Source organism: Talpa europaea (assembly GCF_964194135.1).
Source record: "Talpa europaea genome assembly, chromosome: 12".
Classification (NCBI taxonomy): Eukaryota; Metazoa; Chordata; class Mammalia; order Eulipotyphla; family Talpidae; genus Talpa; species Talpa europaea.
Window position 1 is genome coordinate 16,150,573 of NC_140079.1, and position 13,347 is coordinate 16,163,919.

Here is a 13,347-nt window from a genome sequence, read left to right on the forward strand (position 1 = left end):
TTTCTTTGGAAGTTCCCAACATTTCGGTTCAGCCCAGGTGTTCTGGTTGACATTGTTCTATGTCACTACATATTTATTTTGCATTTCTGGTGTCTCTCTAAGGTGGTATTATATAAAGGTTGGTGCTTGACCTTTCTTGTTCTATTTGTCTATGTCAGCTTCACAACCATTTAACCTTCCACAGAATCAGATTTGACCTTGACTTAAAAACCATTAAGTGAAGCGGGCACATGAGAAGACTAACAGCCCTGCCCACAGCCTCAGAGACACGTCTCTGCCTAACGCCTGTCTCTGCCAAAAACATCTTGTCAGGTGTCGAGATGTGGGCAGGTCCGTAAAAGGCTTCTTTCCTGGGGGAGGGGAGGGAGCGATGTGACATTCTAAGGGTCAGTCAAGTCTTGCCCATAAAGCACGTGGCTCACATTTGCTGGCTACACTCTGAACACGGGTTTCTGGGCCTCCTGCCCCTTTGGCACTGTGTCCCCGCAGGACGCTAATCACCTCAGGAGCAAAGGCCTGCCACTGCTCAGTGTCACACAAGAAATGGCAGGTTAAAGTATTAGCTTGAATCAGGGGGTCTCCACACCTTGCTTATTTCTCGTGAGGAAGGGTAAATACAGAAATAACTTCCTTGAAACTCAATTCATAAAAAAAAAAAAAAAGGATTGTGGGAGGAAAAGCATATTCTCTTAAAAAAAAGACTGCAGATCAGAAAAAAACAGGCAAGTCTGAAGATGCGGGCTTATGATGCTTTGAAGAATGCAGCCCGGGAACAGCAGTGATGGGGAGCTGCTCTCCAAGACGACATCTCATCCTCCAATCCACACAGGAGAGATTGTCCAATTTCCAGGTTTTTCTCCCTCCTTCACTGCAGGGCACTATCGATATCAGAGAAACATTTATTTTGGCACAGATGAAGCACAGGTTTTGATCATCTCCTCAATAACCAATTTTCCCCCATTTGAGGGAATAAAACAAAAAAAAAGTGTCTACCCTTTCTGGACCTTGGGTGAAAGGGAATATGGATTTACAAAATACCTGGCTCTATCAAGTCAATAAAACTCATTTTGAAAATGATGCCCACATTCACGATTAACTGTCAGACGATAATCAGAGCAGGGAAAGCATTTACACACCCGTTTCTACAGTCTTTGTTTTCATCTTCTTTCAAAACTCATCTCTTAAATTTCTACCCTCCCCAACCTTTTTTTTTTTTTTTATCAGTATGCACACACACCAAGCCCTCACAAAATGAGGACTTTTGCAACACATTTTAAAGAGCCAGGCTGTGATGGGGGAAAGTAAAAGACACACAGCAGTAATTCTAGAGCTTCAGATTCACCTCAGTCCAGAGGAAGGCTCTCCCCCCGGCACAGCAATCTGAATTCCATACTGAGGGTCGCAGCTTTTCTTTGAATTCCCAGCTTACGTCGCTACATGTTGCCACCTTGATGCTATTTAGACAGTTTCCTTTTAATGCTCAGACAGTGAACTGTTCTCATTTAAACAGGCTTTTATTTGACAAGAGTATGTTCCCTCAGATCTAAAGCTGCACTAACCATGCTACAATTGTATCACCTTCTACTATAATCAACCGTGTTGAAAATTTAAGCAACACACAGATATTTGCCGGGAAAAAAACGCACGGGGGAGAATTTAGGGTCACATAGCTCAGAACATTAAAAAGCAAAACTGCTCACTGCCTAACATCTAAGAAAAGAGAGCTTTGAATTCCAGCTCGCGAGTATAATTATTTTCTGTTTTAAACATTTAACTGCATGTGGCTGCTGTATCCTTGCTGAGTCTCAGAATGAAAGCTAGAAAACCGAGAGCCCTACTGTATGTTCTTCATTCCCAGCAACGTTCCTATGAGAAAACCTTATTAATGAGCTTGCAAACGAGCACCCAACAGGGAAATGTCACAAACAAGAGCGGCTAATGCCCCAGAAAATCAAATAACTGAACACTTGGCTGATTGTGGTGCCTTTCATATTTATGATAAAAAAGGGGGGGCTTTAATTCACTAATTCTGAAGGGGTCAACACCTTGCTGAACAAAACAACTCATTTATTTATGTTCAGAAATCTCCAGATGATAAATTACATTGATGTTAATCACTTCAATGCATACTACACAATTAATATCTGTACTCACCAAAAAACTTAAGGATTATTAAAAGTATGACAGCATACACATCTGGCTGATTTTTCACATAATTGGGCGCAACAGTTTCTCTTCGTACCACAAATAAGGGTACTAACAAACACTGCAACATTCCATGTTCAGTTAATTAGGACTTAAGTCCGCAAGACAAAAGCCATTCTGAATTGTAGCTCAAGCCTCATCTTGCAAGCAATGTGGCTGTGCTCCATTTCAGGTTACACCTCATCCTTGTTCCGGTCATACTTGTAAAGTACGATATTTAATGGCATATGATGTACTTTTCATTATTTCATTTCCTTTTCTAAAAATACTATTTGTTAAGAAGACATAGCTTCTACAGAATTCCAATCCATTATCTCTCATTTAACTCCCTTCATATCCTGATTAATATCCATTCATTTCACAGGAGGTAGAGAGAGGTTTCCATAAGCTTCATGGAGTACAACAGGTCATGGTTGGAGCAAGTGAGTATACTTAATGCTAATCCCAGCAGGCTAGATGTGCCTTCAAGGCAGGCTTATTGAAGCAGAGTAGAGCAATTCTTCATCTAAGCTCCTTGGTTGAGTTTAGGATTTCCTGGTGATAAGCTATGTGGATCAGGGAGAGTCTAAGAAATCATTTAGGGGACAAAGGACATGAAAAATAATGGTTGTATATTTATTTCAGTGATAATTAGATACAATAGACATGGCAAATGAAATTAATTTTATAGATTTTTTTTTACATAGGTCTAGGCTAGGTTAAAGGAATGAAGTGAGACAAAGAAAAATTCTCAATGAGGTAAAAATACAGATGACCTGTGGATATGGTAAAACTTGGGACTGTGACCCTCAAATAACAGAAGTTAGGAAAATGCTGTAGGGAAAATGGCCTCCTTAAATTATAGGCAAAGGTGGTGAAAATGTGATTTTGTTTATCTTTCCCAGGTCTATAGCTATCAAAAGATTCTTACAGGGGCCAGTCATTTCAAGAAGGCTAAGAAATACTGACTCTAAGAATTTGAGCCAATGAATCAATAAGGGGCTGATGCTGCCTCTCACAGGGCATCCAAAACAGTTCAGCACCCATGAAGATTGGCTACAGAATCTCATGCATTCAAGTAGCTCTTTTCTGAAGACCATCAAGATAGGTGCTTTGAGAGAGACAGAGAGAGGACTCCTATGGGAGGAAAGAGCAGGGCCACCAACACCACTGGCCAGAGACAGATTAATCTGTAGTGCACAGTGACTGAGGACCTTAGGACTCTGAGGCATGAGGCATTAGATAGATGGCTGTTGGTATTCAAGGAGAGTAAAGCTGGCAGGAAATGATGTAAAGAATTCCAATCATGTTTGAAGAAGGAATTCCTGGCTGACTTGCAAAGTTCTTGGTAGTGCTCAAGGATTGGAAGGTAGCAAATGATCAGGTGACTCATTGAGCAAACAGTACCTTCATTAAGATGCCAAAGCAGACTCTAAATCCCCATTTGGACTAATGCAACACTTTGTGATTCTTAACCTTTTATACAAAAAGAGTTCTTTCCTTATATACATTCCAAGAACCAGGGTATCAAGGATAAAAATGTGCGGCTTATGTCAGACAAAAGAACAGTCTCCCATAAAAAAGGCGTCACGTTAGAGTTTAAAATGATCACTAGATGAATCTTCATTTTTTGGAGTCACTTTCCAAAAAGGACATCACAAGACTGAAGTCAAATAGACTCAGACATGGAGCTCTTGTTCCTCTTCTTGGAAGGAGCAAATCACACTTGAATCTATAGACTATGGAAGACAAAGCTAATAAAGATCATTGTCAAGTTTCCAAGGGGTAGGAGGCACAGTGTTTGCAATAGTTTGCATTTGGGAACAAATGTAATTTTGTAGGTGGGCGAGGCTGTATTCTATTTAGAAGCTACTCTAGGAAACTACTAAGAAAGTTTCGGGGTGGGAAATTGGTGAATATCTACTCAGGTCTCACAAAAGAGCTAATGTATTATTAAAGCTAATGGGCCCCTACAAGGAAAGTTAATGGATATTAAGTTTGCTTAAATGAATTACATATTAACCAAGTCACAAGAAATCTACTATCTGCCAATTTAGATAATATCTGATCATTTCTGTTTTCCCATTATAGGGACATTACACCACAATAGTTTTAGTGATATGAAAATTATAAGCATGATGCCCATAATGAAGCTACATAATGAAGTAGAGGAAATGAATTAACAAGAAAAACCTGCCTTATGTAATGTTAAATTGAGCCCAGCTCACAGACTAAAGGAAGGGTGGGGTGGGGTGGTCTCTGAAAAGCAACTTTCTACACTTGATTGTAGCCAAAATTCCCACAAGTGATCAGAAGCAACTTTCCTTACCCCCCATTTTGCTCAGGCAATTTAGACAAACCCTAAAGGTCGCAATGGGTTGAGACAGTGGCTCCCCAAAGATATGCTCACTTCCAAACCCCTGGAACATTGGAGTGTGACCTTATTTGGAAAAGGGTCTTTGCAAATATAATTAAGGGTCTTGAAAAGAGACTATTTTTGATGATATGTGAGGGCCCAAAGTCCAATGACAAATGACCAGATAAAAAAGACACATAGAGAAGAAGGAAAGGTCATGTCGAGACAGAGATAGAGATGAGACTGACTCAGGTACAGGCCAAGGAAAGTCTGGAGCCTCCAGAAATGAGAAAAGGAAGGCCCTCTCCTCGTCTCTGGAGAGAGGAGCTTTGCTAACACCTTGATTTTAGGTATCTGGCTTCCAAACACTGAAAAGAATAATTTTTGTTAGTTTAAGCCACCAACTCTGTGTTCATTTGTTACAGCAGCTCCCGAAAACAAATACAGGGGTTCAGTGAGGGTTGTGCTGCACCTGCCAGACACTCAGTCATTGCCATTGCAATCAAACCCCTAACTCCAGCACATTCAACCCCCAGGGCCCTTCGAGAAGCCTGCTGGTGAAAAGTCAGCAGCTAGCTACCTTCGTGCAAGGATGGCTTTGTGGAGAAAACATATATTTTCTCCCAGGTAGAAGAGTCCAGAAGAGAATTCTAGAGAGCTGTTAGTCCACAAAGCACAGTGAGGAGACAATCTCACTCGACAGTATCTTAATTTTATGGGGGAAATCACAATACTTGTGGCACTGATCCCAAAGAGCTCCACTTCCAAACTCATTCTTATAATTTAAGCTAAAAATGGAAGAGAACGTGAAATTTAAAACAAAGTACTGCTGCTGACTGGGAATAAAAACACTTTTATAAAAATTCAGTACTTACGATGAGGTTAAAGAAGTGGGGGGAATTACCCTGAATTCTGAAGTTGGCACAGAAATCATTACAATCCATATTTACCAAATTTAATTAAGTTGTGTGCTAGAGCAGATTGGAATCATTTTAAAGGTTTACATTTGGGTTAAACGCAGTATTTTCAAAATCCTCATTGGCACTCTGTAATATGGCAATGTTTCAGGAAAATAATCCTTTGATTACTTTTCTACCAAGACAACAAGATAAAAATTCTATCTCTACTATAGAAAACACAGGTATTCAAGAAATGGCTTTGTTTAAGCAACAGCTCCTATATGCCCTCAGCATAAACTATTGCTATGGTTTGGACAGTTGTGTCTCCCCAAAGGTCATTCATTGAGAAGCTAATCCCTGATATGATGGTGTTGGGAGGTGGGGCCTGAGGTTAGGATGGTGGGGTCCTCCTGCATGCTCTTATAAAACAGGTTCCAGAGACCTCCCTCGCTGCTTCTGCTGAGTGAGGACAGAGAGACATCATTGGCTATGAGGGTTCACTAGGCTCTGACCAAGTGGGCACCTTGATCTTGAATGTCCCAGACTCCAGAACTGTAAGAAATAAATTTCTGCCATTCATATGCTACTCAGTGTGTGGTGTTTCGTTACAGTTTCCTGGGTGGGCTAAGACAGGTACTCACACTGTACTTCTAGGTACCGCTGGGTCTGCAAGTTTCCAGTGACGGCGGGGTGCTCCACCTGGCAGATCACCGGGACCCCATCGTCCTCCTTGTTCACCTTCAGCATCAGCTGACTGGTCACAGTGTACATGTCTGACCACTCCTCCACCTCCGATTTGCCTGTGGGTACAGTGTAGCAAGAAACCAGAGTTGAGTGTATTTTCTCACAGTTTTCATGCCCTCTCCACTCCCGGTGTTGCTATTACCAAAAAAAAAAAAAAAAAAAAAAAAAAAACCCAAAAAACTTTGTTATTATTACTTAATGTTTTACCTTTTGACACTATAATTTTGGCTATATGTTTGCACCTCTATACATGCGTGTTCTACCCAGAGTCCATCAAGCCACCTGTGCCAACATTCCATCTCCTCCCTCTGCTGCCACCCCCCCCACTCCCGTTCTCTCTGGTAACCAGTGAATTTTTTTTCACCAAGTCCAGCATTGCTATTTTAACAAATAGGATGGCAGTCACTGGGGATGTGGGTAATCTATGGGTAGGTATTTGAGAAACTGGTAATTTCCTACTTGCAGGATAGTATTTAACATTAAAAACAATCCCACATAATGTATATGATCTTTATTTAAGTATACGATGCATAGCCCTTCTATCCTCCCACAAAAAAGCAGCTGAAAACTGAGCCCCCCTGACATCTGACTGTTTAAGGCATTCAGGAGGAAAGGAGAGAGGCGGTCACCCCTATAACCATCTGAACTGGAAGCATCCACCAGGCTGCCATGTGGTTCAAAAATTCCAGGCCATCATCCAAAACCCCGAAGTAATTCAATCGGTAGGAGATGTCAATGGCCCCCTTCGCCCACCCCCATTAGTGACAATTAAGAGGGAAAGTAAATGGATTTACATAATTGAAATTGTGATTGAAATGTTTAAACTCTGAGAATGTTGGAAGACCACAAAAAAATCACAGTGGCAGTGGGTAGAGCAAAGTAAGATATAGGCTTCAGGCCAGATGGGAGACATGTCCAAGAACACCCAGAAAAGGAGGGGGGAGGCTTCCGGATGGATGAATAGGCCAAGACGGCCCCTTTTCTGAACGCAGCACTCCCTGGGACACGGTGCACCAGTAACTTTCTTTTAATGTTTTGTACTTATCGGTACACATTTAATGGCTCAATTCACTTGGACAGAAAAGCAGAGGGGAAATGAGAAACTCCTTCCTTCCAAAAGCATACCTAGGAAATAGATTAAAACAGAGCAAGATTTTTGACATTTAAGCTGTTATATATAGATTTAAGTGTTTCTAGATATAGGTTTTTATATCCCCTTTCTAAAAGGACTTGTTCTCTTCGTCCTGGAATTCTCTTTACTCATTTAACAGAAACATACAGAACACTTACCTTGGCCCAGGAACTAGCTAGCTATGTGCTTTACAAATATTTACTCGTTTTGTCTTGTAAGATTTCCAGAGAGTATGTAATGTTAACATGCCCATTTTAGAGAAACTGAGGCACACAGATAGCACTTCTGTCAAATGAGAGTTCAGCCTTGGAACCGTTTGTCCAGGGAACCACTTGAAGGCAACCTTAAAATGGAAGGAATCAGAATGCTGATGTGCATGAGCCCTTAGGGTAAGTGACAAAAAAGGTCCATTGGGGGAAGGCTGATGCTTTTTAATTTAGCAATCAAAAAAGATAAACTCATGCCATTCGTAGCAACATGGATAGAGCTAGAAGGGATCATGCTCAGTGAAATAAGCCAGAAGGAAAAAGAAAAATATCAAATAGTTTCACTTATACGAGAAATATAGGGGAACCAAATAAGGGATCAGAAAAAAAAATAACAACAATAACAATAACAAAACAGCAAAAGTAGCAGGCAACCCCAAATCAGAGACATTCTGCAAGGGAAGGGGTGGAAAAGGAATCAAAACAGGGGAGAGAAGAGCACAAGGGACTGTGGTGATGGTTCACGGGTGAACTGGTGGTGGGAATTTTATGGGGAATACACATGACGTAAAAGATATAAATAAAATAAGAATAAATCTTAAACAAAGGGTCCATTGGGCTAAGACCGATGCTTTAGCCAATGCAATGGCCCATGGTGGCCTATATTTGGGTATCCAAGGAATCAAACCTGGAATGGCCCAGCACTGAGGGATTGATGAGAGAGAAGGGTTGAAGGCACTGCCTGTGTAGCCATCACAAAAACAAAACTTTGCAGAAGAATAGGCTGGTGAAACAGCAACTGAATGACAGGTTTCACAAGAAAGGTGGTCCCTAAAATTCACAGTTATAATTCTTGGTTGACGTAGAACAATCCTTGCAGGAAAACACAGAGTCACCACAGCAGACAGCACGGCAGATGTTAGTAAAGGCCTGGGATTCACCACAGCAGAGACGGTGATTTATGTCCTCAGTGTATAACAAGAGAATCTGGAGTTCGGAGCCACTGTGGGTCATGGGTAGAAGCACTAGGAACTGAGGATACACACAGACAAGAGGACACCCATGGCAGTTTTTTCTGGTCTAAGGACCTCTAGCTGTCAGGGGTAGTTCTTCCTGAACATCTGAGGAATAATCCAGCAACACAGAGATAACCATGAACCCACAAATCAGAGAAAAAGGGTATGAATGAGAAGAATAAAATGCTGGGCGTGCTTACAGTGGTTGATTATAAATCACATCTAAGTGGATGTTTCTGTTTCAGAGGCGAGGTTTGCAGTTACCTTCCACAAAGGCACACCCTGTAGAATTAGAGGCTGGTGGGGACTTCCCTGCAGGGTAACCTGCATTTTACCTTTTAGCTCCTTGTTCCCTTTGAACCATCTGATGGTCGTGGCTGGCTTGCTGGCCATGGCAGTGCAGTTGACCTCAATCTCTTCGCCTTCCACCGCAGTGTCTTTCTGGATATCGATCATCAGGTTGCGTGGGGGGACTGTAAAGTAAACATGTGTGCTTTTAAACAGAGATCTATTTCTGGGCATGCCTCCCCAGTCGTGAGGAACTTGCACTAGCACTCTCGAGAGGGAGACAAACATGGGGTGCTGCTAATGGGGATTTAAAACAAACTGTCACTGAAGGGAACAAAGAAGAAACACAAAAGCAGCATCAAATCAAGTCAATTATGCAAAAATCACTTAATTTAGAATTTCTCTCCCAAAGATATTCTATAAAATGACCGGCCTCAGTAACCAAGTTATAACAATATGGATGTTAAGACTAGTCACTAGAAAACTGACTGAAAAGGAGATCTAGGAATAAACAGAGTCCACACTATTAAATTATCATCCTTACCTGGAAGTCACTGAAAGGAGTATTTCACACTGATCTCAACCTTTCAATTTCAAATCTTCCTATGAAAGATTCCAAAGTCAACCAGCAAAGATCAAAAACTTGGAGTCCCTTAAAAGAATCACTCACCATAAACACACACAGAAAATTGTGCCTCAGAACCAGTTCCATTCAATTAAAATGATTCAGAGATCCAGAAGACTCTCATGACCTGCAATGAATGGATCAGTAACAAAACCCTTTGGATATGGCCATGAAATAATAGGAAATGCCAGTTAATTTACAGCAATTTTCCACAGGCTGAAATCCCATGCTCAGGATTTTGAAGATTCAAGGTGAAAGTTATTATCAAGAACTTACATGAAAGTTTCTATACCAGAATTAAAAACACCCTTTTCACATGTAATAAGATGGTCGGAATAAAATATGTTGGGGCTGAAATGCCAAATAGCAAAACAAAATATATAGCGTGATGGGGATGATGATGAAGAGAGTACGTTATCTTTTATGAAACTGAGTTGACAAGGGAGATTTCATGTGAGGTGCATCCATATCCCGAGGCTTCTTGAAATAAAAATCAGTGAGAATACTGAATTCAGCAGAGTGAAATTAAGAACATATGCCCTGACCACCATGAATAAGCAAAGACAGTTCTGAGACTTGTGATTAATAAGTTTCTCAACTCAGAAGAGAAACAAGAAATTAAATATGTAGCAACATGCCATCCCGATGATCAAGTTGAATAATAAATCTCTGATACTGCTTCAATAAATTATGGGATTAAAACCACGTATTTGGGGTTTCCAACTGTTCTAGTCCAATGTGAAAATTCTGCTGCCAGGAAGAATTTTACACAGAATTGAAGCAGTTGAAAATTCGCAGAGAAGGTTATGGAAAAGGAAAACGATTTGTTGCATAGGTCTCTCAGCAAGCCACTGAGGTGGGGGGTGGGGTGGACTGGACCGGAGCAAAAGCAGACTGCTGCTTTGTTTGCCGAGGAAAAGGAAAACATCCCATTTGCTCAATTGGATGTGTTGCTAAAGTGATATGGCCCAAATGAGTAGTTAAACATGGCAAAGAACTACCCTAGCTTACATTTTAAGAAAAAATAAGCATAAAGAGAGATAGTCTAACATCCAATTTGGAGCTGCACATCTGCCAGCTTTTGAAGACACACAGAAAGGCGGTGACAAAAGTAAATAGGACAACTTCAGCTAGCTATTTCCTTAATGTAGTTTATCTGAGCTAGATGACAATCAGGAAGTTATACATTTTCATCACATGTAGCCAGATGGCCGATAGGGAAGCCACAGAGAGACTACATGTTTAGGGGCAACAAATACTACTGAATTCTGAGTGCGGTAGGAATATTGAACAGGAATACTGAAATCATGCTATTGTGAGAGCAAATGTCAGAAGACTGACATTTCCTGACCCTAAGGAAGTAAGATACTGGTGAGCGACAAGAAACAGAATAAGAGGGGGTGAAAAGGAAACTCCTGTCTTCCTAATTAAGGTAGGGTTGAAGGTCAAATAACAACCTCTTTCAAAGTCCAGCAAAAATTAAAATAGTGATGAAAATATTTTCTGATGTTGTATTTGCAAAGGATTCCCCATGAAAAATGGAACTGAGGGGTTACCCCTCAGTTGAAAGATAATTCAAATCGAGCACAGGGAACTCCAGTTAAGGAGGGTGGCTCTCAGACAGGACAAAGACAGCAAGTAGCCAAAGCCACCGAATACACAAAGCGCTCTCCTGGAAGTTACTACAGCATGGAGTAGATGAAAGTCCAGTTTGCATGGGCAGTCTGAGGAAATGCCTCAAGGGTTATTCTGTGGCACCCTGGGAATCTTCTCCATGAGCAGACCCAGGAGTGGTTAAAAGGTATGGATCACTGCCAAGTCTCTGTGGCTTTTAGCCTCCAACATAGTCTCTGTCAGAGATTTCTTTTCTGTGTCACCCTGAATATCTTTCCATCATTTTCACCTTTTTTCACGCTGAACCTGAAGACACCTTTGCCCTCCTCATCACTGACCACTCCTAACCTCCTCCAGCTGTTCATCACCAGTGGTATTTCTTAGGGGAAGAAGTATTTGTTCGCCGTTAAGGTGAAGATGAGATGGTCACAACGAGGGCATATTCTTTCCATGTTATCGATAATGTCTGCTGGTTCAAAGTAATAACATGGAATGGGGTAACTATAAATCAGGCTGGAGGAAAATGTCAACGTCCCTTAGCTTTTGGTTGGGGGCTGAGAGCATGACTGGCAGCAAACAGGTCCTGATCTGGGTGACCTGTGGTTTGGCAGCATCTTCGTCTATTGGAACAGGTAGCACCTCCTGAAGTTCCCTCACCTTCGAGAATGACTCCTCTATCAACCCCAACTCCTGGGAAAATCACCTTTAACTTTATGGTCAGGGTGACCATGGAGAAAACTTCAAGAATGCTGGGAACTATAAGCAGTGTGGAAAAATAAAGGAATTGTTTATTACCGAGAAGAGCATCCTGAGAAATACTTGAGTGTTTTTTTTTCCAAGTCCACAGTTTTCTCAAGATTGTGAACAGTGTTTCTGATTTTTGCCAAGATTAGAAGACGCAACAGTCAAGGAGTGGGAGTTGTTTGGTTTGCAAATATAAAATAAATCTGAATGTGAGTCATAATGGTTGATATCACTTATAAAGCTGACTTCTCTCGGATGTTGTTTTAAAGAGAGAAAGCTTAGAAAAATATAAATGAGGTGATTTAAGTCTATCTGGAAAAAGGGTGGGGGATGGGTAAGAAAATCTTCAAGTTTATTTTTGTCTATTAATTCTATCCTCTTTCCTCTTTCATCTCATGTCTACTTTAATACAAAGGAGATTAGTAAAGTATAAAAATCCATTAAAGAGAAAAATGAATTAAAGCTGCCACTAACCAGAGAACACACTTCTATATGGTCCAATAAGACACTGATAGTAATAATGATAACTAATAAGACACATTAGTAAAAACTGTCTGAGCCATTAATGAAAATAACCCAAGATATATCTAAGGAGGGGTATATAGATGAAGACCTGACTGAAAATCACAGAGGGAAATCCTAGAAAACAGCAAAGAAATGTCAAGGTTCTTCTTAGCTAACCTCAAATCTATGAGTGTTAATTATAAATATTACGCCTACAACATTAAAAAAAAATCAGCAATATCAAGATGAGTCATGTTAATTACAACAAAAGAGGAGTCTTAAAGCTGATCAGTACGTGAAATCTTACTCTTAGACCCTTTAAAATAATTAGGTTCTCCTGTTCCTGGAATCTTAAGAGTGAACACTAATTTTCGAAGGACAAGACTGTAATAATATTAGCTACTATTATCAGTAACTACATTAATCTTAAAGAAGTGTATTCTCTCATTCTTCTCTGCTCATGAATAGTAGTATATAAGAAGAGTCCTACAATGGAATTTGGAGAAACTCATCACAACTAGAAGGAATGAATACCTTAAAAGGAACCAAAATGTTACAAAAATATTATAGGCGAGTTTTCAACTTGAGCATGGGTAAGATAACATAATAGTAACTAACAAATACCCATCTCCATGTCTTATAATTATGCTGAAATTTTCACTGAATGCCTCAAACAACTAACAGACACATGCACTAAAATGAGCATCTTCAACCTATCAAGATGTTTGACAGCTATGTAAGTAAGTGCACGTGGAGTCCTTTTCACAGAACTGCAGATAGAAACGAAGATGCTAATAAATCGTTCTTCATTCGTTATAATATCTGAAAACTCTAAGCCCCAGGAAAAAGGTTTGAATATCTGAGTATCAGTGGAAATTGTGAGATTCTGGAATATGAAAGACTCAAACACTGATGACAACAATTTTACTCTGTCAAGGAATCCTAGAGTAAATTCAATGGAAAGAATATTAAATGAATGCATAATATCTGTAGAAAAAGAGTATCTACTAGTATGACTTTCAAGTATATTTAAGT

At 40.3% G+C, this 13,347-nt stretch overlaps 1 protein-coding gene across 6 annotated transcripts in view; it reads right to left on the bottom strand.

Annotated features, from left to right (window-relative positions):
* CADM1 (cell adhesion molecule 1) overlaps positions 1–13,347 on the bottom strand; it is a gene marked incomplete at both ends in the record, with an annotated part of 314,928 nt that overhangs the window by 44,464 nt on the left and 257,117 nt on the right. For all 6 annotated transcript variants that reach the window (XM_084251258.1, XM_084251257.1, XM_084251255.1 and 3 more), the window contains 2 exons: positions 6,081–6,239; positions 8,873–9,010. In XM_084251258.1, the coding sequence (XP_084107384.1) occupies positions 6,081–6,239; positions 8,873–9,010 (297 nt within the window). The remainder of the gene's footprint in view (positions 1–6,080; positions 6,240–8,872; positions 9,011–13,347) is intronic.